Source organism: Apiospora phragmitis, assembly GCF_038363925.1.
Source record: "Apiospora phragmitis strain CBS 135458 chromosome Unknown utg000010l:1.0-9815664.0:1.0-9183399.0, whole genome shotgun sequence".
Lineage (NCBI taxonomy): Eukaryota > Fungi > Ascomycota > Sordariomycetes > Amphisphaeriales > Apiosporaceae > Apiospora > Apiospora phragmitis.
In genome coordinates, this window is record NW_027117409.1 from 2,527,638 (window position 1) to 2,553,816 (window position 26,179).

A 26,179-nucleotide genomic window follows, 5' to 3' on the forward strand; every position below is an offset into this window, starting at 1 on the left:
TGGGCCAACGCATACAAGCGGATGTGGCTGACGTCGTGATGGTTCGGTTACTTCGGCTCCCTGCGCTCAACACCGCAAATTTATATCTTGGTGTACAGTCCTGGTTACTGAACACCAAGTTTGGACCTGAGCATGGTGTATTTCTGGTTAATGGATCACTAGGGTAGGAAAAGCAACTTTGTACGTAATGCCCCTTTCGGAAGTCATCAGTTCGCCTATTACTCGAACACCATGCCCTGAGAAGATACCGTCCGAACGAAGCAATTGGGGAAACGAATGATGTGGTATTCACCTGAAAATGGGAGCTACTCAGCAGCACTCAATATATGTCTCAATGGATAATGGATACACTAAGCTTCAGATCACCCAGCTCATCCTCATACGACTTCCGTAAAGAATGATTGACATCTCCATATGTCCTTTTGTACCTTGCGCATGGAAAGAGCACAATGAACATCTTAGTCAGCCTATCGATGTAGGTCACGATAGATGCTCTTCGAGAATGGTGGCCCCAAGATCGGGAACATCCTGTCATAGTCAGTATGTTTTGGTTCATCGATGTTTGTCAGGGAATACGGAGCTCACCACTGATCGCGGCTCCAGCTGCTCGCAAAAGGTTCGGTGGATAGCCCAGTCATGCTTTTGGCAATCCTTGCTGCAGTAGCTACCTGTTGTGTTAGAAGGCAAAGGCCTTTACTTGCATCGTATGTAGGTGTATCCTGAAGACGTACCGGGCCATGTTACATCGGGTACAGCGACGTAGCTCATCCTTATCGGCTCTGCATGTCCAACAATACTTGCTGTACGTGTGCGAAGAAGGTTTCTCGTCGGCAGAGTGACTATTGCCAATGTCAGCTCGTCATACTGTCGGCTGCTCGAAATAGCGACAGTCCCTAACATACCCTAAACCACTGTAGAAGACCTCGTCGCCTGCATCGTACCCGGTCTTGCCAACCCATCTGACTTCTCGGTCTCCTCGCGGCTCTTGCTGCCCAAGATCCAGGGCGTGCCGTTGTTCTTGTACTCGTCGAGGGCGGTGACGAGCTGAAGCTGCTCGAACATGTTGCGTAGGTGAGGCGCCAGAGTGTGCATCAGACTCATGTACTCGGCTTCCACTCTGGCACCCAGCCGCATGGCCAGAACGACCAGGATGACGGCCATACGGGGTCGGGATTGGTGACTGGTCGGGGGCACGAACTCCGGCGAGAGGATCTTCTCCAGCTTTCTGGAGAGAAGGCTGTCGTTCTCCATCTTCTGGACGATCTCGGCTCTCTTAGACTCTGCGAATCCTAGGACGTCGCATCCAAACATAACGCCCAGCTCCTCGGCGATCTTGTAGTCGTCATCGGACTGGAGCAGACCTCTGCCCCGGGAACTCATGATGTCGGCTGTGCTGCGCTGAAGTGTCCGTGGGACTTCTCAGCTGGTTGATGATGTTCTCTGGAGATGAGGCAGGTAGGTAGTTATGGGCATTGGCTTGTTTGTGAATCAAGGGGGTGATGGCTCAAAAGTGAGCTTTGTAACAATGGTTTCTCAGCTCGGTCTGAGATATCATTCAATGATAGGAAGGAGCAAACGATTGTTCCTGCATTTACCATGTGCCTACCACTCAAGCAATAAGTAATTCAAGGCCATTACAAGACGTAGGTACCAATTGAATAATATCGGACACTGCGGTCTGGCTGTATCTAAGGCGTGCCAGACATCTATAAGAGGCCTCAGGCTTACATTGTTGCTGGAAGACAGCTGGATCGAGGATCCTAATGTACCTTATGGGATGCCCTATATTGTAAGCATATATCAATACAAGCGGCAGTTTGACTTGTCCAAACCTCCAATTACCAATATCTGGTACTTGTGAACACTGAAATGCATCAATGTACATGTAGGTAACTGCATCTGCCGATTTGACGCGCCTGGTCCTCGTAGCCGACGTGTATATACATGTACCGACTAACTATACCTACACCACGATTTTCGCGACGTGATATTGACAATCCATCGTATATGCGGATTGCGATTTGGACAACCGGTGAAGCCCATGACTGATATTTTATTTTTATGACAAGCAAGTTTTATACGAGAGTTGCAATTATGTGTCAGAGTCGAATGACTTGCTCAACTGTGGTGAAACAGACCTGAGAGTGACTATACTGCTGTACATAATAGAGGGACCCACCGGGGGTTTTTCTTGAGGGGCGCACGTGGCAGATGCATCGTACGCTATCTGCTGTCAATGTGTCCTCTCGACCACTGGGCTGAGATAATCGTGACAACTGATATGAATACTTACACAGCAACGTTGGGAGCAAGCCGGTGCCTGATCCAGTTAGGAGTACCTACTGTGTACCATGGCGATGAACGAAGCCTCTTAATTGTGATAATCTGAAAAGCAAGGATCTCTTGACTGTCTTCCATTTTGATTTTCAACGTTGTAACCGAAGTGGTGTTCGATTTCGCAACTCATCAATGCGGTCCTGAAGTTCTAGATCAACCGAAGAACGGAGCTCGGCAAAGAGAACTTTGGTGGCTCAAGGGAACAGGGAGTCGCAGTCGCAACAGACTCTGGAGACCCCCTGGGAAGACTGGTTTCAAGGCCCGAGTATTTCAGTTCCCGACCCCCACTAACCCCCCCCTTTCGAAGCGGCTTGGCTTGTAATAGGCATGGCATCAATTTTATTTTACTTACAATTTACAAATGCCCCTGATTGAGGAATCGACATTTGCAGCTAACGCAGTTGGTTGTGGGAGGTCGCTTCAATCTGGTGATATTGTAAAGAAGACGCGGGAAGTAAGGTAAGCAAACGAGACTGACTACATGGGCATTACTGAGACCAGTCATTTCTTTTCCGATTGTGTACATAAGATGCGCCTCAATGCGCAAGCAGGCATGATTGCGGTATGGTTGAACAGAATCTCTGATAAGTGCTGCAACTACCCACTGTCGATGGATGAGACGATATGTGTGATGGGTGCCCATGTAAATGAGAGCAGCAAATCCCAAGTCCAACACGGTGGACTTGATAGGTATGTAGGTCTTGGCAAACGTTATCAGGGGTCGGGTATCATCCCTTGAGATTTGTCCTGACCGTCTGATAGTAATATGGTTTGGGTGTCAGCTTTCTTCACTCACCCGACCTACATAAGGATGTGTATTCCAACTCAACTGTGATCAAAATGTCCGACACTGTTCTGAACGCCAACCGCCATCAGCAACGCGATCTCCGGGGCTTGTGCTAGCCATCGATAGCGGCGCATCTGCTGTACCAGCTGAGCCTGCCGCTCACCAACTACATAAGTTAAGCAAAGTACCTCAATAGCCCTCTCTTCAATTTCCATACTTTATCAGCTATTATAAGGTTCCATTTTTCTTAGTTGCTGGTAGGTTGACACCAGACATCCAAGCCAGGGGGCACTAATCCTCACCCTTGCGAAATAACAGATTTGCAGATGCGAGGGTGTGTCTGGCCGACCCGCATGTCATTTCTGCCAACGGCTCAAGAGCGCCGGAGCCAGCAACTGCTCAAGATAGCGTTGAATATCTTTTTCCCTTCTTTTTGTAATTCGCGAAACCTATTATGTCATGAATCGCAGGGTCGTTGCCAATTGTCGCAAGCGCAAAGCTCCTTCCTGCCCGCTACCTCTCTACTAACCTAAGCCGTTGTTTGGGGATCGCTTGAGACACCGAGTCTCCTGTCACCTGCAACCTTACTTTTTTCGCGACCGAAAGACGGAGAAGGACCCTTCCACCACACGGGCTTAGCCACCTTGCATTGCAGCTCGAGCCTCGACGTGCGATTGGCTCTGTCTAAGCCCCTGCTCCCTTGTTCGAGATACAAGCAGCTGATACCGCCAACAATCGCTTTCGTTGCTCGTATACTGTCAAAGAGACGACAAAGCAATGTCGACTGCTTTCACCACCAGCCCTGCGCAGTCTCATCACCGCAGACGATCTTCGACATCTGGCGCCGCGCCTCCAACCATCGGATACCGTTCCAACAGACCAAACAATCTTGCGCAGGGCTCGTCCCGACTACTCAACCCGTCAAACTTAAGTCCCATACCAGGTAAGTTAGGGAAATCCCCCATTGATGGCTGATAATTCCCCATAGTGCCCATTGCTTCAGATCCACTTTGCTGTCGCAATGATGGCGCAATAAATGCTGTACCCATTTGCCCTGCGCGACAAGCATGGCCGCTAACCAGAGCACTCTGTGTCGATAGGCACCCCGAACACAGGAAATATGCCCTTGAGCCGAAGTCCCTCTCCAATCCCGGGTGGCGGTTGGTCTTCTCCTGGTTTGAACATCAACTCGAGCGGTCAATCGAGCCCAGCGACGGCGTCATTCTCGGGACCCAACGGCAGCAATGTGACTTGGGAGTCCGCAAGATTAAAGAGCCAGGGGATCTCCGGCTATCCCTCATTCTCAACCCAAAACCAAGGCTTCTTCACCCGCCATATGCGTCGCATATCTCGCAGTCTGCCTACCTTCCAAGTGAGCCCGGATCAATACGCAGAGAAAGACAAGCCGGGCCGCAACAAATGGAATGCGCCGATGCTGGACATGATACGGGGCATGGTGGCGCGTATAGGCCGAAAATGGAAGATTCGAATGCTGATAGCCGCGATTATACTCTTCTCCTATTTGCTATTCTGGTTGACTCGTAAGGCACACCCTCCAGTTTTTATGGTTCTAGTGACTGACATGGCACTTGGCAGCATTGGGATACCACTATAGGAGAGCAACGTGGCTCGGAGGCGGACAAAAGTTTGTCATTATCCTTGCCGCCAATGTTGGCGGTGGTGTGATGGAGTGGAAGGGTGCCAGGGAGTGGGCGATAGAAAGAGATAGCGTGAGGAACAAGCGGAAGTACGTCTCGCGCTGGGGCTACGACCTCGAAATCATCGACATGAGCACCAAGAAACGTTACGCCCACGAGTGGCGGGAAAGCTGGGAGAAAGTAGACAGCATACGAAACAGTTTCAGGAAGTATCCTAAAGCTGAATGGTAAGTGTCGATACAATGCGCGAAAAAGCTCGCCGTCCGCTAACACAAATGCCTACAGGGTTTGGTGGCTCGACCTGAACACTTTCGTCATGGAGCCCTCCTACTCTCTGCAAGACCATATCTTCAACAATCTCGAGAAGCACATCTACCGCGACATCAACGAGTACAACCCTCTCAACATATCGCATCCTCTCAAGGGAAACTACTTGGACGAGGCATCGCAAAACCCGCAGGGCGACGGTGATCCCGGTTCTGTCAACCTCATTCTCCCACAAGACTGCTCCGGATTCAACCTGGGATCGTTCTTTGTGAGGCGCAGCGACTGGACTGATCGCCTGCTTGATATCTGGTGGGACCCGGTTTCGTACGAACAAAAGCACATGGAGTGGGAGCACAAGGAGCAGGATGCCCTGGAACAGCTATACACGACTCAACCGTGGATCCGAAAACACACTGCTTTCCTCCCCAGAGGAAGATCAACAGCTTCCCCAATGGAGCCTGCTCTGATAACGGAATGGACCCCCGCATACACTACAACCAAAATGATCGCGACTTCGTGGTCAACATGGCAGGCTGCGAATGGGGCCGGGACTGCTGGGGCGAGATGTACAACTTCCGCGAACTCAGTTATTACCTGAACCGAAACCCCTGGGAACGGTTCAAGGAAGATCTGATTGCCGTGATCTGGTTCAAACTCACGGGGCAAAAGGTCAAGTTGTAGGTGTTCCACTACTATTGCAGTCCGCCACTGCTGGTCTTGTGGACGCCATTCGCCTTCTTCTTGCACAGTTCTTTGCAACCCATACCTATGTTTAGTGGTGCCCCGCCGTTCAGCCATTTCCGATTCTTTGCCATGGCTCGGGGTTGAGTCGTGTCGCACTATACCCAATTTTTTATACATGGTCTCGCGAGAGATCAGCCTGTTCTTATATCGGGCGCATCTGAGATGTTTCCACGGAAGTGGGCTTGCTGGGAAGACCCGAGATGGAGTCTGGTTTGAGGTGTTGAAAGTAGACGCGGTCCAAAGATGTCTATGTGTATATGTACCTCATGTATCTACTTGCGTTGATGCTTATGTTAAATGATAATAATCGAATGATGATGGGTCAGGAAGAATGCGTACAAGGGATGGGTTCATTCCCGTATATTCCAATCATCCAGGATTATGATCACATGCGAGATTCGTAAACTCTATCAAGGTATTGCTATAATATCGCACTGGTATATCCCAGAGACCTGTACGCCTCATCCTCATCCTCATCCAATGAAATATCGAGCTTTCCAAAGCTCGCCCTGTTTGGGATGGCAGCTATCAAGGTTTGACCATGCATGCGAGTCATATTTAGACGGTGCTTAAGTATGGATACAGTAACGTTGTCCGTTGAACGGTATGATGGGACAAAAAGTACGCTATGTGATAGTAATGGACAATTCTTATCGTGTCTAGGTTAAATGACTCTACGGATCTCATCGCCCTTGGGATACCTTCTTCGATATCAATCCTTGAAAATAACTGGGCGACAAGAGCCTCGCGGGCATAAAACTGCCCGCTAAAGTCAGTTGTGCAGCGCATATGTCAAGAACTATGCAATGAAAAAACTTATTCTGTATGCCATAATGCAATACTACCCTGATGTAAATGGAAGCAGTGGAAGTCAGGTTATTGACTGTCCATGCTTGTCGCGTGAAGATCAAGTTGAAGGATTTGCGCCATTCGCAGCGACAGTAATTTGATTAAAGCTTCCTTCGACCGACGACCACCCGTCAAGTCGTCCCGTACAGTCCGCTGTGAAGAATTGACAGTCAGACAAATCAGACGAGGCCGTTATACACACCTACAGTACCTACGACCAACCCCCTTTATGCTGGCGATGATCCATTCTAGAATGCCATGATGGTATTCGTCCGATAAAGGGCAGTGGCAAGCAACATCTGGTGATGTACTCCGTACTGCATGTCCTACTCTAGGCCCTTGACGTGGCAGCTTCTCAAGCGCGAATCCGCTTGGAGGATAGAGGCGTGAGATTGGGTGCCCCGCCTCTCCCTCAATGGCCTGTGGGCAGATTGGTGAATCTCACTAAGATGTACCCAGGTGGGCTTTTTTTTTTTCCTTTTTAATATTCCGAACCGGTTTCTCACACATCCAGATTTCCAGATGGACCTTTTAGAGGGAGGGTAGCCAAGGCAGCCCAAGCCCGATGCTCTGGTTTGTGTTAGATGTTAGGCTCTATACGCTACCAAGACACCACAGCTTCGTTTACGTAGACATAGTTGGGCTCGAGACGAGGCTACTGCATGTGAATGGGTATCGATGCGACTGATGAATCGGATTTCCTTGAGAAATAGCTGCAACTAGAGCTGAAGAGGGCCCATTCGCATAATATCCCCCCTCCAAAGACCCCGAGGCCCCAGGACCCGGGATCTCCCCCAGCCACCCTGTATTTTCCAATTGTAGCCGCCTACGCTATCCTCCCAATTCCCATCCACTACCCATTTTGTGTGGGGAGCTGAGCATCGGTTGTTTCCGCACCCCCAAACAAACAACAATAATAATACCCGATCTAAGTTTCCCTACCGAGATCTTTCCCGATTTACATTCAACGCTTCGCTGAATAACCCCGCGGATGGCTGCCGACCAGCGACTCACGTCGTTTAGCCTCTCAAGATGATGACCCGCGAGCATCATCGCCGGCGCAGCCCCGAAAGTGAGCGGCGCCGGCGCAAGTCGCGACGGGACTCGAGAGAGCTTCTCGAGAACCAGCAGATGCCAGTGCCCGCGCCCTACGACATACGTAATACCCAGATGACCACCACGCGATCGCGCAAGCCTTCGAGCTCGATTTCCGATTCGGACCTGTCTCTCTCACCCTCGTCCTCGTCCACCACATCATCCTTGCTCAACATCTCCCGTGATAACAAATGGGGGTTTGGGTCCTTTTTCAGCAGCACCAGCACCAAGCCACGACAGAGCAAGATACGGAAGAAGCGCTCCAAGAAGCGCCTTTTCCGCTTTGGGAACTCGTCCTCGTCGTCCACGAACTCGGACTTGGCCTATGGAAAGGGCTACATTGACCGTGACCGGCGGAGGAGCCGCGATTTCTCACCGCCTAGCCAACATGGACTGGAAGGCCAGAGACCGCTGCCGCCTAAGCGTGAGCAGACTGATGAGGAGATTATGGAGCTCGGGAGGAAGTTTGCGGAGATGGCGCGGCAGCAAAATAAAGAAGACCTCAGAGTGGCCGGTAGGCTCCGACCATCAGCTCTCGTAGGCGCCGCAGCTGCTCTAAGCCAATTCCACCGCACCAACTCCGGTAGCCGTCTGGGTCGCGGCATCGGGAGCTCCAAGCCCAGCCATAAATCTTCCGATGATGAAGATTCCGAGTGGGAGTCTGCCTCTGAGGACGAGGAGGAGTCCAGCGAGGACGACTTCAGTCTTGCATATGGATCCAACGTAAACCTGCCCACTCAGCCGCAACAGCCTGTACGAAAGATCGACCAGAGTGAGCTAAGCATACCCCCCGAGCTTGAGAGGCCTCTTCACCGGAAGCCCTCCATCGTCGATCCCCGGCTGTTTGGACCCGTGAACTCGTTGCGTGGCTATGTCCAAACGCCCTGCGGTTTTAATAAGGTCGACCGGAGTAGTGCCGAAGACACGCATGGTCTACCGGTCGCGCCCATTGAGACGGTATCGTTTGAAGGCCGCCCGCTGCAAGAGGTCTACCCAATGCCAATTTCCGACCCTTCTCGCTACGATGCCGGACGGGGCTCGATAGTATCGGCCATTCAAGAGTCCGGACGTTCGAGGCGAGACTCGAGGCCAGAGCCTGTCCCAATCCAGCAGCCGAAGCCAATAGTCCCGGTCTCGAGCAAACTGTACAGTACAACGGAACCCGACACCCGGGAATACCGAGAGCCACAAAGAACGTCTTCTGGAAAGGGACTTGCCGGCGTAGCGGCGGCCAGCATTGCTGGTGCGGCGCTTGCGGGAGTGTTGGCCAACGAACGCAAGGAAGACCGCGATCGCAAGGAAGAGCGTGACCGACGTCGCGAGGAACGTCGCGAGGAACGCCGTCGTGAGGAGCGCCGTGTTGAGGACCGCAGTGTTGAGAACCGCATGGAACAGGAGCGAGAGGAGAAACTCCGGGAGCTTCGTCGCCGTGAGGAACTCGCGGAACAGGAGCGGGAGGAGAAGCGTCGTGAGGAACGCCGTCGCGAGAAACGCTTGGAGCAGGAACGGGAGGAGAAACGTCGATCCAAACAAGCAGGTACTAACTCTAGGAGCGAAAAGGCCGAAAAGCGACGGAGCAAGGACGACCACAAGGACGACCACAAAGACGACCGCAACGAAAAGCGCCGAGAGAAGAAGAGTTCCGAAGTGGATCGTGACAACGACCGAGAGAAGCGACGCCGCGATAGACACCGTGATGATGCCTCACTATACGAACGTGAGCGCGAACGCGAACGTAGGGACCGACCCAAGGATGTACGACGGGACCGGGAAGGCGAACCGGATAGTAAAGAGTCCATCAAGGATGAGATCCGCGAAGGAAAGCGAGCTAGTCGATCATCAGATCTAGACAGTTACCGACGGGTTGAGGACCCCACATACCCTTCTTCAGGAGGCCCAATTGACCCCTTCCAATTCCAGGTGGCCGACGACGCTTTCCAGACGCCCAAGAACGCAACGACACCCAACCGACCGCTGACCCCGAATGTTGTTTTCGTGGAACGGGAGCCGGACTTCTCCAAGTTTGGACTAACCGAAGCAGATACGAAACCACGAGAACGCTTGAGTCGCCGTGACTCTTACGAGCGTGAACTCGAGCACGCAAAGGAAATCTACAAGGAGGCGAAGCATGCCACTGCTCCGATCGAAGTCGCTGGTATGGCTGCGGCTATGGCTGCTGTCGAGGAGGAGCGCCGCGGCCGTAATCCCAGGCGCGGTGGGGATTCGACTTCTCGAACCCGTTCGCGTCATGACACCCCACCAAGAGATGCTATTCTGGAGGCAGCAGATCGTTTCTATCGCCAACAGGTCATTGCACAGCAGACTATTCAAGACCGCTCCCGTGAAGCAACGCCCGAGCGCTCAGTTGTTGACAAGTGGCAGGAGGCACCGGAAGAACCAAAAGCCATCGAGATTGTGGCGCCTCTCGAGCAGGACGAGAAACCCGAAACCAAAAGCCCATACGAGCCGCCTAACGCCGACGTTCGTATTGATAATGTGCTGAGTCCCAAGGAGGTCGTGCAGCCAGATGGCCGCTTCAAGAAGCCTCGATTAATCCGAGATCCCTCCGCTGAGCGAGGACGACCGATGCTTAATATTGTGAGGCCCACGCCCGACCCTTCACCTATGACTCAGGAGCGGAAGCCTGAGGGGGAACCAAACAAAGCAGCCAAGGAGGTGTCCCAGACAAGTTCGAGATCTGTACCGGATGTCGTAATCGGACCTCGAGGTGATGTCGTTCAGACTCCAATTGTGCCATCGAAGGCTGTGAGCTGGGGCGAGAACGAGACCAAACACTATGTCTTGGAGGATCCTGTGCGGGACAGGGCGTCTGACTTTGTTAAGAAGGTTGTTGTTCCTGCAGAGACGCCCAAGCCGCGCCTCAGCAGGAAGGGCAAATCAGGTGGATGGGACATTCTGGCAGCAGCTGTTGCTCCAGCTGTAGCATCCACCATCTCGGATTCTGCCATCGATGTCACTGAGCCTGAAGCGAAAAGACCAAAGGACCCTCCGAAGAGCAAGCAGAGAACCCCAATCTCTTTTGAGGATTTGAGCGATGAGCCCCCAGCAATTGGGCCAAAGCCTTCGAGCCCTAGGACTAAACAGATGCCAGGTTCTTTTGCCGAAGACCTGGACTTCACGGCCACCGTGGCTGCTGGGCTCCAAGATAGTGGTTTCGATCCCAACCTTGTCATAGACAATGCCGGCTACCATAAGCGCGAATCTCCCCCCGGTTCGAACGAGCCCGGCACCTACAGGACGCCATTCGCTGAGACTGTTCCTGATCTGGGAATCTACGCAGTCCCGGCTGTAGACCCTGTTGCGTCCGAGCAGCGCGGATTCGTCATTGGCGAGCTCCCCGAAACCCCTGCGGACGAGAAGAATATCCCGACAGAGAAACACAATCTGTACTCTCAGCTGAACAAGAAAGAGAGAAATGGTGAGGAGAAGGCAACAAAGCAAAATCAATATGACAGATCCGAGATTGTTGTCATTGAGGATGAAGATGAACCAACCAAGCCGTCCAGATCTGTCGATGAAGTTGCTAGCTCCAGTCAGAGCCCTGTCCTAAGCAAGAAGGAACAGAAAAGGCAAGATAAAGCTGCCAAGGCCAAGGCGTTGGAGGAGGAAGAACTTGCCTCGACCGCTTCACGCAAGGAAGCAGAACCTTCCCGACCAGCCATCGTTGAGGAGTCGGGTGACAGCCCTTCCAAGAAGAAGTCGAAGAGATCGAAGAAAGCTGTCGTTGTCCAGGAAGAGGCAACACCAACCACTGAAGCAGAGGTCTCGATACGCGGTAAACCCACCGACGTTGCTGCATATGGTCATGACACAGATGGTCGAACTTCAAAGGCCATACCCTTGGATGATGAGTGGGATGTCCTCCAGAAGGACAGGAGATCGAGGCGTGGTTCTGATCCACCTTCACGTTCCGGTGTACGATCGGAGCACGTGATTCGCGAACGTGAGCCGAAACAGGTCGACGAAAAAGGACCTGCCCAAGCAGAGCAAGAAGTCAAAGCGGGACACTATCGCAACCGACAAACCTGCCTGGTCGGAACCATTGTCGGAAGTCGGTGAATCTCCAAGCAGGCGGCGTACAATGGATGAGTTCTCATCGTTTGAGCTTACCGAGAAGCCAGAAGATTGGGATCTACCTAAGAAATCCAAGAATTCGAAGCGCGAGTCGTCCAGCTACGAGTCCCCTTCGCAGGCCCCGTCAGTCGTTGGTGATATCTTTGATTCTCCCAAGGAAATGTCTTCATCCTTCAGTGACCTACGCGACTTGAGGGGCAATGCTCCCGATGACGAATGGGGCACCCGAAGAAGTCAAAGAAGAAGAGATCGAAGCGAGACTCGGAAGTGTACGACACACCCTTAGGATCACCAACTCTGTCTCGCTCTGCGGCGCCATCTGAAGTGCCATCTGAGTCTCGTAGACATCGGTCCAACAGGGAGTCCCGCACAAGCTCGCTGCCCCGCTCAGAAATAGCCGACGAAAAGTCTGAACGGAGAAGGCCACAGCGGCGCAGTACAGCTATTGGCATCCCCGACAAAGATGAAGCAATTGGTGAAGGAGATCCGCCCGACCGTGCGCGCAGGAAAGGGTCAGAGTCATTCCAATTTGTTGACAATGATGTGAGTTCCGTGATGTCGGACCCCGCCGGCTTCGACGACCACCACTCAGCTCCTCCCAAGAGGCGAAGCATACTCGACGACCCGGAAGATGCAAAGTCCATCGCTTCTGCATTCGGCAGGAAGGACCGCAAAGACAGGAGCAAGTCGGATAAAAATGTGGAGAGAGAAAAAGATAAGGATAAGGAAAAGGAGAAGAGATCCAGCGCCGGATCAGGCTTCTTCGACCGTTTCAAATCGTCCATGCGAATACCCGACGAAAAAGAACGCTCGCGCAAATCTGAAGAGGAGAAGAAGAATTCTTTTTTAGATAATGCCGGCACCCTAGGCGCGGGTGTCGGCCTGGCAGGCGCTGCTGATCTTGCATCACAGACGACTGACCAAAAAGCCACCGATATTCCTTCAGAAAAGGAAGCTCACAGTATTCCCTTCACTCCCGAACGACGCTCCATTTCTCCCAGGGGCTTAGACTTTGTCGACCCTGAGATCGTCCAACGGGAAATTCGACCTGCCATAGATCCGCAGTATGGCGACTTTTTACCCCTACCACCCAGTGCACCTGGATCTTCGACCCCCGAGGTAACTGAGCTTCCGGTCCTGCCTGATAGTCGGCCCGAGACACCCGAGCACGAACGGCAACTTCTCCGCGAAATTATTGAGAAGCCTACTCATGTCCGCCGCCGTAGCGCCCATGAGACCCCAATCAAGTTGAAGACACCAAGTCACAGTGCCATTCCCATCCAATTCCGCCTTGGGCAGCGATCTAGTCCTGTTTCGCCAGGGGCTCGAAAACAATCATCCATTACGACTCCCGAGGCACCAGTCACTGATGCTTTCACCACTGTCACCACGCCGAGAAGTCGAGTTCCGCGCCCGACATCTTGGGACAGCTCGAGACAGCTCAAAACCCTATCACTCGTGATGAAAACCACTCGGGAGTCCACCATCTCCCCAGACAAGCCCGAGGTTGACTTGTTTCAATCTCAGGCTTCCCAGACCGCTTCTGGTTCCGAGCGTTCTAACCCCTCTAAGGACCACTCCCCTTTCACTGGCTTCGATGCCTTCCGAGCCATAAAGAAGGCGATCAACACCCCATTACCCCCTGCTACCAAGGATGAGCTCAATACGGAATCGGAGCCCTCGCCACAGTCCGTAAAGGACGCAATCAGTACACCATTGCCTGTTGCTACCGACGAGGAACTGAATATCAAGCCAGAGACCTTACCACGGACCTCAGGCGATGCAATCAGCAAGTCATTGCCCTCTGATATCGACGATGGGCCGGATGCCGAAGCGGACTCTTCCCCAAGGGCCGTAGAGGATGCGCCAAACAAACCTCCACCTGCTAGTCGTTGGAGTTTCAATACGGCATCTACCATGAAAGTCCCAGGCAGGCATATGATGAATGTCTGGCAAGCCATGCGCGGTGGAATCAAGCGAGCTAGTACTGACAGTAAAATCAATGTCCAGCCACAATCCTCGTCACAGGCTTCAGAGGATGCAATCAACACACGACTACTTGCTGCTACCGACGATGAGCTGGATACCAAAGCAGACTCTTCCCCACGGGCCGTAGAGAACGCAATCAACGCGCCATTGCCTGCTGCTAGCACTGACGATAAATTGGATATCAGTTCACGAGATTCAGAGGATGCAATTAATACGCCATTACCTGCTGCCACCGATGATGAGCTGAATGTCCATGCAGCCTTCACACCAGAGCCGCATAGCGTGCCCGTTGCTCCAGTGCAAGAAGCCGAGCTACCTGTCCACGCAAACTTGGAAAAAGCAACCGACCAAGATGATAGGGGCTCAGCCACTCTCGGCCAAGAGGATACTATATCCAAGGACCGAAGCTCCTATTCACTTCACTCGAGCCCGCCCACCGCTGTTAAGGATGCAACACCCGAAGTGGCCGAGCGGCCGCCCACGTGGGGTTCGCTCAACGAACCTCAGGGGCCGGCAGACATCGCTGACCAGAGCTCCGAGGCCGTTGTAATGAACGACTCTGCCGTGGAAGCTCTTGCGGGAGCTGTCATGGGCGTTGCTGTTGCAAACACGCTGCTGCATGACAATGATGATCAAGCGCAAACTGCCCAAAACAACATTCCTGAGAGCCCATCAGTCAAAGCCTCGGCTGATACTGGTGCGGAACACTTCGGATCAGTGGAGCAACCACAGCAGCAAGAAGTTCCTACACAACTTGATGCCCCTGCGGACACGAATATCAGCAGCCCTAAGAAATCCAAGAAGAAGAAGAAGGGAAAGAAGAATACTTCTCTAGAGCCCGAGGCTCTCCCATCTTCTGCTGTGGAAGATGCTCCGCCGATAGAAGATGCTCCTGCACAGACCCAAGAAGACGACAGCCCCAGAGGAGGCTTGGGTGTTGAAGGTACTTCGACTGAGGCTGCTCAGCCGGCCATCGAAGCTCAAGCTGACGGTGGTGGAGCTCAAAATGCCAATACAGACCAGCCACTCGGCGGCGAATATGAATCTCGGATCGGCACTAAAACTCCGTTCGTTGGAACTGAGTCAACTGTCATTGAAGCTCCCTCTGCTACGGAAGATCAACCTGTTAACGATGGAGCTGAAACTGCCATTATAGGCCGGTCAGTCGGTGACGAAGTTCGGGCTATCGATGAAACTCAACCTGTTGATGTTGAGCCACCTTCTGTTGAAGCCCAGTCCATCATTGAAGCTCAACCTGCCACTGAAGCTTTGTCTGTTATTGAAGCGGAGTCAGTCTTGGATACTCAGCCACCTCAAAACGACACAGTACCTGTCATATCTCCCAAGAGGAACAAGAAAAGAAGAATAGGAAGTCTGTCATCTTGGACGCTGGGCCTGAGACTCTTGCCGAGCCCGAGCAAGCAGGACCTAGCAAGAATGAGAGCGAGGACACCTCTGTTTTGATGCCCGAAGGCAAGTCTACAATCCAAAGTGAAGTCCTCTCACCATTCGAGACTCCAGCCGAGGATCTCAAACCCAGCGCCGATTTGGAATCTGTCCCAGTTCCAGTCGCTGTGCACGATTCACAAACCACCATTCCGATGGAAGATGCTAGTGGTGATAGGGAGATTTCCGCCTCAACGGAGCTTGGCGAAAATCTACCTATCAATAGCCAACGCGATCCTCAGCCAACATCACTATCTGATGGAAATGAGAAGTTGGTCAGTCAGACTGGAGAGCTGCCTCAGGTTACCGACACTCGAGATGTTCCTTCCACAAGCGATTCTACTTTACAACAATTAGAATTTCGAAGTTCGATTGGCCCCGCAGAAACTGAGCCATCTACTACTTCACCTTCTAACAAGACCAAGAAGAAGAAGAGCCGCAAATCTTTGGTATTGGAGTCCAGCAGAGAAATGATCGCTCCCGAGATGCAAACTCCCGTAATCAACGAACCAATCACCACTGTTGAAGGGACTGTTCCAGCCAAGACCATGGACCAAGACATTTCGACACCAGACTTTGTTGATGCATTGTCAACCCCACCTGTGGAAAGCACTCGGACCAAATCAAGCGAACAGGATACCTTGACTCCCGACTTTACTGATGCACCATCATCTTTGGCCATGGACACTTCAGTGGTTGACATGGCTGAGCGAGATAGCGCAGCTCAGGTAGCACCTGTGGAGGCTCCGACTACCAAAGACACTGAAGCCACGGCCCCTCCACCGTCTGCTGAAGGAGAAAAGCCCAAGGAAAGGGAAGCCGAGCTCACATCCGCGGCTGAACCTATCACTCTCACAATTGAAGACAAAGCTAAGGAAGAAGAGAGCCAGCTTACGCCTGCAGTCTTAGACGCTCCTTCGCCCGAGTCCAAGAAGAGCAAGAAGAAGAAAAAGGCCAAGAAATCTTCAGCATCGCAACCAGAGGAGTCTATGTCAACATCAACACAAGAGACGTCCGACCTCGGCATGAGCATACCATCAGTTGCTTCAGCTACAAATAATACGACTGAACCTAGCCTCACAAGTCCGTCACAGGACAAATCAACAATACTGGCTGGATTGGATGATGCCGAAGAGAGGCGGCTGGACGAGGCATCAACGGACGTCGGTGCCCAGCCCGTCATCGTAGTTCCACAGACAACCAATGACCAGGCTCTGCCTGATGAGCTGATCGCTCAACCATTGGCTCAAGAAGCACAAGCCGCAACTGAGCAAGGACTACCTGATGAGCCTGTGCCCACAGGTAAAGAGACTGAGCCCATTGGTACACCAATACAAGATTTGGTTCCCACCACGCCACGAGACGTAACGGAGGTCACAAGATCTGCCACGCCAGCAGACGAGTCCGCTGAAGTAGCACGCAGAGATGTGGTTGATCAGCAAAACAAGGAACCGACCACATTTGAACCGCAACCTACCCACATGGAAGTCATGGACGAGACGCCAGCTGAAGATCTTTCCAAGGAGCAGACCACAATCAATTCGCAGCCACTGCCAGTGGATGTTGCAGAGAAGGCACCGGCCGACCAAGAACCGCAGGAGCAGGCCACAATCGAACTGCAGCCAGCAAAAGTAGAGGCCGTAGAGAAGGAACCTGCCGACCAGCATCTTCAGGAGCAGACCACCGTCGAGCCACAGCATGTTGTCGGCGAAATCTCTATGGAAGAACCAGGTCCTGAAGTTGTGGTTCCAACCAAGAGCAAGAAAAAGGATAAGAAGTCACAGTCTACAATAGAACCTGCATCTGATTCTCTTGTCCCTTCAATTAATGAGCCTCTACAAGAAGCCGCAATGACGGATGCTCCCATTCAGCCGCAGCCTGACGGGACTACTCGTTCAGCAGCCTTGCCATCAGCGGATGTGCCAAGACCTGACGACGCTAGACAGGCAGAATCAATTCCTCTCGGAGAATCCGTCCCGGTGACGGCCGTACCGACTTCTGATACTCGCCAATCAGCATCAGAACCCGAATACTTACCTTCCGCTCCGGGTGTACACTTACGCCATATGGAATCTGAGGTGGGCGCCCCACGTGAGGAGATCTACTTCCCTTCTGCGCTATCAATGCTTCCAGCGGTCAGTGCTTTGCAGGGGCACACGATCCCAGCCCAAGCAGAGACCAGGAGTTCGGAGCAACAAGGGCCACCCTCCGAATCGCAAGAGGGTACAAAGAACGTGCCAGAAGAGCCTCATACTCATAGCTGGGCTGAAGTCTCGGTTCGCCGGGGTGAACCTGGAGAACTGGGCACCAAAGCATTGCGAACCACCCCCGCGCCTGTGCACACCGCGACGGGGTTGGATGGGCCGGATCTGAGCAAGGACAAATCACCGGAGCCTACAGTTGCAGAGGATGTGGAGGGAGCTCCATCCCAGCCCAGAACCCAGCCCGATCTTTTCAGCGGTGAGGAGGAGCTCCAGCGCGACCCTGGTCGTCTTGGTCTAGCCGACCCACCACAGGACCCACTTCCCAGAGCAGACCCTGTCGACCCCGTACGCGACATTGGAGACTTGCCAGCCCAACCACCTATGGCGGTGGGCGAGAATGATGCGCCTGCAGGTGATATCACCGACCCATTCAGCACCCCATCCACTCAAGATGGCCCCAAAATTTCCATCGACATATCCGATTTGCAAGAAGAAAGTGGTGGCTCCAAGAAGGGCAAGAAGAACAAGAAGAAGAAACGGCAAAGCGTAACCGAGTCTTTGGATCCTGAGCCGGAAGCCCCATCTAGTACAATTGATCCTGTGGAGGAGCCTCTGTCTCAGACCTTCCCGTCGATAGAGCAACCAATTGAACCCATTGCGGCCACGCAGGAGCCATCGTCTTATATCGAGGACCAGCCAGTGGAACGCCAAGACACCGTGGACACCGACGGTGCTGCATCAATGGCCAAGAAGGCTAAGAAGTCCCAGAAGGGATCACAGGTCTTAGATGATCTTGGTGAGACAGCCCTTACTGTGGAAGAGCCCGTGTCCGAAAGCGCCAAAGATGACGCTGTCGCCATACCACAAGATGTCGCTTCTGAATCGACACCAGCACCTATAAGCGGCGCAGACGAAGCCCAGCCTGAAGAAGAATGGGCGCCAGTCAAAAAGTCAAAGGACAAGAAGAAGAACGCATCTTCCGTCGCGCTTGATACAGAAGTGCCACCAGAGTCCACAGGGGTAGTGGAAGACCCGCTGTTAGAGCCGGTCGCATCAACCGAGCCACCGGTGACTGTGGATGAACAGGCTATCAGGGAGGAAACTAGTTCTAAAGAGGTCGCTGCTGATGATGAATGGTTTACGACCCCGTCCAAGAAATCGAAGAAGAAGAAGAAGGGCCAGGCCAGCCTTTCAGACGAGGTTGAAGACAAGTCTGCCGACGTCGCGCTTGAGCCAACACCAGAGGAGACATCAGAGCAGTTATCGATACCAGCGCCAGAAACAGCAATAGAACCAACTCCAGAGGCTGAAGTGCCTCCGCCATCCGAAGAGGTGACCAACCCTGAAGGCGACGGAGATGCTGGTCTTGCCACGCCTAAGAAGACCAAGAAAGACAAGAAAAAGCGCAAGAGCGTTACCTTTGCCGATTCTGCAGAGGAGCAACCCATGGTGTCTCTCGAGAAGGCGCAAGATGATGTTGGAACCTCAGGTCCGACAGACGAGCTTGCACCAATAGACTCGGAAGTCAATCCTGAGCCGGTGGTACTGTCAGACGTACCAACCGGCGAGTCTTCAAGCGGTGGCACTTTCGCAAGAAAGGATGAACAAGCTCAGAGCGTTCCTTCGTCAGAACCTCTTGAAGTACGGAACTCAAGGTCTGACGAGACGACAAGCCAGACTGCTACTAGCCGGGACGTCTCTGCTGTTTCTGCCGACGAGGAATTTCCCGCGGTGACCAAGAAGAGCAAAAAGGACAAGAAGAAGGCCAAGAAAAAGAGCCAAGAGCAGGAATTGGACATCATGGCACCGGAGATCTCCACGCCTCTCGAGGAGACTGTCGCAACTACCGACCAACCTGTGGAAACACCGCGGAATATCGACAACAGCTCTGACCCCATCCGGGACGAGTTAATACCAGAGCAGGCGATTACCGAGACCACAGTGGTGGATGAGCCAGAGCAAGTTAATACCGAGGAGCCGATAGTTGAGGCTCCCTCTGAACGCCCACACTCGCCTTCTGCTACCCTAGAAGCGGTGAACAAGTCAAGCACAGAGACGAGGGATTTGCATAATCAGGACAAATCAGATATCGAGCAGCCCCTTGGACAACCAACAGATACGCTTGCTGAGCAACCGGCAGAGCACTCCATTGAGCAGCTGGCAGAGCAACCTGTTCAAACTCATGATGATGAATTTGCAGTTGTACCTACGAAGAAATCGAAGAAGGATAAGACGAAAAAGAAAGGCAGCCAGACACAGCTATCGGATCCTTCTTCCGTAGAGACGCCAACTGAACAGCAGTCTTTTTTAGCCCCTGGCCAGCCTTCCGAGAAGGAGCCATCAACCACTGAACCTTTTGTCACGGAGGATATTGCGGGACCTAGCGAGGAGCAACCGGTGGAGGAACATAACAACAAGGATGGAACCATTGTCGCCGATAAGTCGACTCTCAAGGCTGGCCTAGAAACCAGCGAAGTTGCTCACCAAGCTTCATCGACACTGGCCGAGCCGGCAAGTGTTGGTAGCCACACAACAGCAGTGCCAGATTTGCAATCGGCTTCCGAATACCAAGCAAAGGAAGATGCATTGCAGCAAGACAAACCTTTACCAGGACAAACCAATACACTGGACACTGCTGCGGAGGACGAGTGGGGGATCAATAGCCCTGCGAAGTCGAAGAAAGAAAAAAAGAAGAAAAAACAGCAGACTAGCTCATGGGAGGATGACCTTGGAGAGTTACCAACGCCTTCCGAGACAACTCCTCAGCAGATTGACAAGGTAGTTGTTACCACGGCCCCCTCAGAAAAACAGAAAGAGGCTGATATCCTTTCTACCGATGAGAAGAAGGACGAGTCTCTCAGAGAACAGGCTGCGGGTACCCCACTAGGCAGGCCAAAGGAGGAGATTCTGGAAGACTTTGCAGCTGTCAAGAAGTCTAAGAAGGACAAAAAGACAAAAAATCAGACCAGTCCCTTGGAGGATGAGGCTCCGCAAGAAACGGTGCCTGGAACCTCCGAGCCAGCCTCTACCAAAGCCGAGGAATCTGCTACCCAACCCTCTGCGAGATTTCCTGGGGAATCAGAGTTGAGCGAAGCCATCCAAGCAACCACAACGTCAGAGGCGACAGCCGACAAAGAGGCTGAGTCGAAACAAACACTGGATACAGCCTTGCCCGCTGAATCAAAGATCAATGAGAAAACTGGAGATGCTTTCCCCGAATACACTTCGAGCAAGAAGTCTAAGAAGGACAAAAAGAAGAAGCGGGATGCTCAACTTCAAGATGACCCGGAATATGTACCCATCACGCCAATAGAAGAGTCTGCACCCACACAGGATCCGAATGACGCACCTCTTGCCACAGACGAAGCTGTAGCCGAGGCAGCGGTCTCTGAGGAAGACCCTAAGGAAATTGCCGTTGAGAAATCTCCCAAGGAAGACGATGTCAAAAGCTCACCAGAGGATCTCATTGCCGACGAAAACTTGTCTGCCACCGACGGCCCCAACCCGGACACCGAATTTCCCGAGTCCGCGGCATTCAAGAAATCGGAAAAAGACGAGAAGACCTCGCGGGAAGAAGATGTGCAGGAGTCGTTACCTTCTTCGCCGCCGACAGTTCAGGAGCAACCAACTGCTCAGGCTCAGGAGCCTGTGGATGGACCGATCCACTCAGAAGGATTCTTCAAAGAGCCCATGTCTGAAGAGTCTTTGAAAGAACAGGAGCTTGTCGATCAACCGAAAGAATTAGAACGCAGTCTGGGAGATCAAACCAGCGGGCGTCCTGAAGATGATTTGCCAGCGCCAGAGCAAGCTCCAGCCGCCGACCCTGCAACGAAGTTACCTGACGATGTTAAGGTTAACGACACGATGACTTCTGAACTACCCATTCGCGTTACCTCGAGAGAAGCACAGAACCCGGTCTTTGCTGCAACTCCGGATGAGCCCGCAAGTGCTTCTCACCAACCGCAAAGCCAGGAGAACGCAATTGAGGTCACAGAACGCGAGCTACTGTCGGAGATGCCTAACGAGCAACCTGTTGATGCCGAGACTTCGATTCCCAAAGACGATGAGGATGATCTGTTTCCCGTCACTAAAAAGAAGTCGAAGAAAGACAAGAAAAAGAAGGGTAAGGCTGGTATCATGACCGAGTCCGAACCGACCTCTGACATCCAAACTCCGTCCATGCAAGAGGAGGAGCTGCGCAACCAGAGTGAGCAACAGGTCTCATCTGAGGACTTGCCAATTGATGTTCGTACAGCCGTCACCGAGGATGCTCCCATCGCGGAACAGCACAGCATGCCTCAAGACTTTGGTATCACTCCACAGATCGAGGCCATTGGACAGCCAGCGTCTGGTATGCTCGCTGAGGACGAATGGGCCGATTCTTTCACTGCCAAGAAGACCAAGAAAGACAAGAAGAAAAAGGGCAAAACCAGTGTCCAGCTTGAACCGGAACCATCACCTGAGAGTCAAGTAACATCGATTCAGGCGCCTCGAAATTCTGGGGACGCCCTAACGGAAGTCACAGAGCCTATGCAAACTGACACCGTAGACGTGGCAATGGAAGAACCTATCCCCAGTGAAGAGCTGCCCGTGACCCCGGCCGCAGCTGAATGGGCTGATAATGGAACCACCAAAAACGACACCGCAATTTTGGAACCAGAGACTGCCTCCGGGGAACAGATGTCAGGTATCCAGCACTCCCTAGCTACCAAGGACACTATCGCCAACGATGACACAGCCAAGGCTTTACTTCCTGAACCCGCCACAGACGAGCTGATCCCAACTGAGCCTGCTCCTGCCGAGTCTATCGCCGGCGAGCCCGCTGGCAGCGAATGGGCGGCTACAACAAGCAAGAAAGGGAAAAAGGACAAGAAGCGCAAATCCAGTATTCTTCCGGGAGACGGAGCCAGACCCCGTTCCCGAAATGCATACATCATTAGAAGAACCTGGCTCTCTCAGCGTTGAAAAGGAAGAAACCGTTTCCCGAGGCGTACCGACTGAACTTGTGATGATTGACCAACCCCATACGGATGCCCCTACTTCAACTGAGCCTGCATCTACTCAGCCTACTTTGACTAAGGCTGAAACAGCAACCCCAACCCCGGCCACGCCAAAAAGAGCAACAGCCGAGCATCAACAAGTTTCGGGCCCAGTAGATGTTGACTTGTCGCCTGCTCAATTGAGCAGCCACATTGATCATGAACCGCCATTTGACCAATCCACGCAGCCCGGCAAGAAGGTCAGAATGCAATCTTTCCTGGATGATGCTGTCATCCCTGAATCCATTTCTGCCACGCATGAGTCTACGACTTCACATCTGGAAGATCCTGCGCAGGAAGACGGCGCTTCTTCAGTCTCCAACGTTGTCCTCGATGATAAGTTTCAGGGTCGAGAAGTTCCACAACCGGACTCCTTGGCTCGAGAGATTGCAGCTTTGTACTTTGACCAGCCCGTATCTAGCGAGAAGTCTTGGGCCCGCGGCTATGACATGCCAAACTTGGATATGAAGCACAACACAGCCCCAGTATTGACACCCCAGAGGGACTTAGCTGTCTCCTATTTTGAGAAGGGGCCTGGAACAGACAAAAGTCTGCACAAAATAATCGAGACACTTCAACAGAGGACGCCCACAGAGGAACAGACGAATTGGAGGCTTTGCTAGCTGCCAGTGCATTGGCTGGAGGGGCAGAAAAGATGGCAGAGCAGTTTTGGTCATCGAAGAAGACGAAGGGGAAGAAGAAGACAAAAATCACCGACAAGACAACATCACAGGAGGACATTCACAATCCGGACATGATTGCTGCCAACGCTGAAGAAAAAGCGGACAACAAAACAGCACCCAGTCTCCCGAGACACGTTGAAGACGCCACATCAGACTCACCTGAAAGTCCTATTGCCGGCCGTGGACAAAAGACAGGCTCCGTTCCCGACAGAAGCTTCCTTAGCAAAGAATTGATGCAAGAATTGAGGAGTATCAGGATTCCCAAAACTCGGAGCTTATCAGGGACATAGAAGAACTCGATACTTCAGAACCTCAAGTCCAGCCAGACAACGACGCAAATTACCAATCGCTAGGGCCAACGTCTAGCCACGATATGGCGGATTTTGGTCGTATATCAGCCATGTCCAGCCGCAGTCTGCCGCCTGTGGAGGAAGAGACGCATGAAGAGTTGGAGGACGAGATAGGCCATCTACCGCGACCAGGGCATGCGTTGCGCACTCCTGAAATCAACCGTGATAGTGGATTCATGACAGACTCTCCCAAACCGATGGGGCACGGCCAATTCGAAGACGCCACTCGGCGCGACAGTGGTGTCCATTTACGGGATTCGGCCGACAATACTACTGCTGCAAGGAGACGTGAAGGGCGTTCGACTCTGGACGAGGGGGCCCGGCTATCTTGGGCTTCTACAGACTCCAAGGGTACACACAAGTCGGAAGAACGACGACTTAAGAAGTCGCCGCTGGGAGATGATGTGCCCCGCCTTAGCCAATATTCGGTACGCAGTGGATCAGATCGCCTCCTTCCGATCAATCGGACACGCTGGACCCCAGAAAGCCCCGGACGCCCGGGCCAGTGAATCGGACGCCATCGCCAGGGTACCAGCAGCGAAGCGTATCCGACAACGTGCGCCATTTCGAAAACACAGCACAAGCACAGGGCGAGCAAGAAGCGCGGCTACAGGCGAGGCGGTCGGCCTCGAACACCAGCATCTCTCGACTGCGCACACCACGCACACCCGAGCCTCTGAAGTTGCAGTTGCGGCCTGACAGCCCAGGCATCCGAAGTCTCCACTCTTCAGGCGCCAATACGCCGCCGCTAAGGCGGGTGGAACGAATGAGCGGTGACCTCCGATCTCTTGGCCAACACGGCAGCCACTCCAGCCTCCACTCACTCGCCAGGAAAGGCCAAGCTGAGCCCGACTTGTCCACAAACACCCCAGCCCATGGATCCAACAAAACTGCTGCTGCTACCGATCATCATCGAGCGGCCCAAAATACAACCCCAGTGGCCAACGAAGGCCGTGTCCGTGCCTCGAGGGACATGGCCGAAATCTACGTGAGTTGAGTCCCCAGCCCTAATTGTTCATTGTTGCTTTTGTTTTGTTTAATGTGGGGTGCTAACCTTCTTTCCTCACCGTAGGATGGCATGGGTGAAGGCCGCATCGGTTCACCACGGTCACCAACTCGACCCCACAGCATGCGTCGCCGACAGAGCATGCAGGTCCTGGAGCTCGAATCCAGGGTCGAGCAATTGATTGCCGAAAATCGCGCACTCGCCGAAGCCCGCCTCTATGCTGAGTCCCATGGCAACCAACGCGCTGCCGTCACCGTCACGGAGAGAGACGCCGAGATTGAACAGTTGAGGAATGCCCTCGATGGCCTGAGGAGGGAAGTCCAGCGATTGACCGAAGTGAACACGGGCTTGAATAGTGCCAATGCACAACTTGCTACTCAGCACAACGACCGATACAGCAGGCTCGAGTCCCAACACAGTTCCGCCGCGCAAGAGCTGGAGCAAGTCCGCGGACAATACGACCAGACGCTGCGCGAGAAGGATGCCGAGATTCAGAACCTGATCCAGCAGCTCGAGGCGACCAAGCAACAAGTCCGACAACTGCAACAGCAAATTCTGGCTACCAAGCCCGCAGATGCCGATTTCCTCAGGCTCAAGGACGAAGACCATTTTGATCACCGTTGCCAGCAGCTGTGCGCCCACGTTCAGCAATGGGTGCTCCGTTTCTCCAAATTCTCCGACATGCGCGCTTGCCGTTTGACAAGTGAGATCAACGACGAAAAGATCATCGACAGGCTTGACAACTCGATGCTAGACGGCACCGATGTCGATGAGTACCTGAGCGACCGAGTCCGGCGTCGCGACGTCTTCATGTCCATGACGATGAACATGATCTGGGAATTCGTATTTACACGATACCTTTTCGGCATGGATCGCGAGCAGCGACAGAAACTCAAATCGCTTGAGAAACTGCTCTCAGACGTCGGCCCGCCGCAGGCTGTACGTCAATGGCGCGCCGTGACGCTTACTTTACTGTCGAAACGGCCAGCCTTTGGCAACCAGCGCATCGACGACACCGAGGCCGTCGTACAAGCCATCCTCCAAACGCTTTCCATGATTCTACCGCCTCCTTCCAACTTGGAGGACCAGATTCAATCACAGCTCCGCCGCGTCATGCGCGAAGCTGTTGACCTGTCCATTGAAATGCGCACCCAACGGGCTGAATACATGATGCTGCCACCGCTGCAGCCTCAATACGACGCCAGTGGTGACATTGCTGACACGGTCACTTTCAATGCAGCGCTCATGAACGAGCGATCAGGAAGCTCCACCTCGAATGAGGAGTTCGAGACACAGGGCGCTCTCGTTCGCTCTGTCCTATTCCCTCTGGTAGTTAAGAAGGGAGACGATAATGGGGTGGGTGATGATGAGATCGTCATCTTCCCAGCCCAAGTTCTTGTTGCCAAACCAAGGCAACCAGCAGCCCGCATGGTAACGCCCTCATCTGAGAACGGCGGTGTACCATTATCCCGGGGGGCCACCCCCTTGTCACGGAAGACTACCCCTTCAGTGATTTCCAAGAGCGTTGCAAGTCTACCCTTGTCGCCACGCCGCTCACCCGCTGGCTCGCGATAGGAGTTTGTCGAAGTGTTGGTTCTACAAAAAGAAAAACGGATCGGTAGGGGGGGAG

General features: G+C 53.0%; 6 protein-coding genes across 6 annotated transcripts; 4 read left to right on the top strand and 2 right to left on the bottom strand.

Moving 5' to 3' along the window:
• Positions 1-480: 480 nt before the first annotated feature.
• Positions 481-1,380, bottom strand: PG994_010545 (uncharacterized protein; the record flags this gene model as incomplete). The annotated part of the gene is made up of 4 exons (XM_066861954.1): positions 481-528; positions 586-668; positions 732-800; positions 942-1,380. 4 exons carry the CDS (start codon positions 1,378-1,380, stop codon positions 481-483), a joined length of 639 nt encoding a protein of 212 aa, XP_066711064.1.
• Positions 1,381-4,244: 2,864 nt separating this feature from the next.
• PG994_010546 (galactosyl transferase GMA12/MNN10 family protein) lies at positions 4,245-5,730 on the top strand (the record flags this gene model as incomplete). The annotated part of the gene is made up of 4 exons (XM_066861955.1): positions 4,245-4,665; positions 4,721-5,009; positions 5,068-5,445; positions 5,481-5,730. 4 exons carry the CDS (start codon positions 4,245-4,247, stop codon positions 5,728-5,730), a joined length of 1,338 nt encoding a protein of 445 aa, XP_066711065.1.
• A 1,944-nt stretch (positions 5,731-7,674) lies between these two features.
• Positions 7,675-11,817, top strand: PG994_010547 (Deleted in azoospermia protein 2; the record flags this gene model as incomplete). The annotated part of the gene is made up of 1 exon (XM_066861956.1): positions 7,675-11,817. One exon carries the CDS (start codon positions 7,675-7,677, stop codon positions 11,815-11,817), a length of 4,143 nt encoding a protein of 1,380 aa, XP_066711066.1.
• Positions 11,818-12,387: 570 nt separating this feature from the next.
• On the top strand, positions 12,388-15,285 carry PG994_010548 (uncharacterized protein; the record flags this gene model as incomplete). The annotated part of the gene is made up of 1 exon (XM_066861957.1): positions 12,388-15,285. One exon carries the CDS (start codon positions 12,388-12,390, stop codon positions 15,283-15,285), a length of 2,898 nt encoding a protein of 965 aa, XP_066711067.1.
• A 2,866-nt stretch (positions 15,286-18,151) lies between these two features.
• PG994_010549 (uncharacterized protein) lies at positions 18,152-18,919 on the bottom strand (the record flags this gene model as incomplete). The annotated part of the gene is made up of 1 exon (XM_066861958.1): positions 18,152-18,919. One exon carries the CDS (start codon positions 18,917-18,919, stop codon positions 18,152-18,154), a length of 768 nt encoding a protein of 255 aa, XP_066711068.1.
• Positions 18,920-23,593: 4,674 nt separating this feature from the next.
• On the top strand, positions 23,594-26,124 carry PG994_010550 (uncharacterized protein; the record flags this gene model as incomplete). Its single annotated transcript, XM_066861959.1, has 3 exons — positions 23,594-23,971; positions 24,031-24,531; positions 24,616-26,124. The coding sequence occupies 3 exons, from the start codon at positions 23,594-23,596 to the stop codon at positions 26,122-26,124; spliced, it is 2,388 nt and encodes a 795-aa protein (XP_066711069.1).
• Positions 26,125-26,179: the final 55 nt, after the last annotated feature.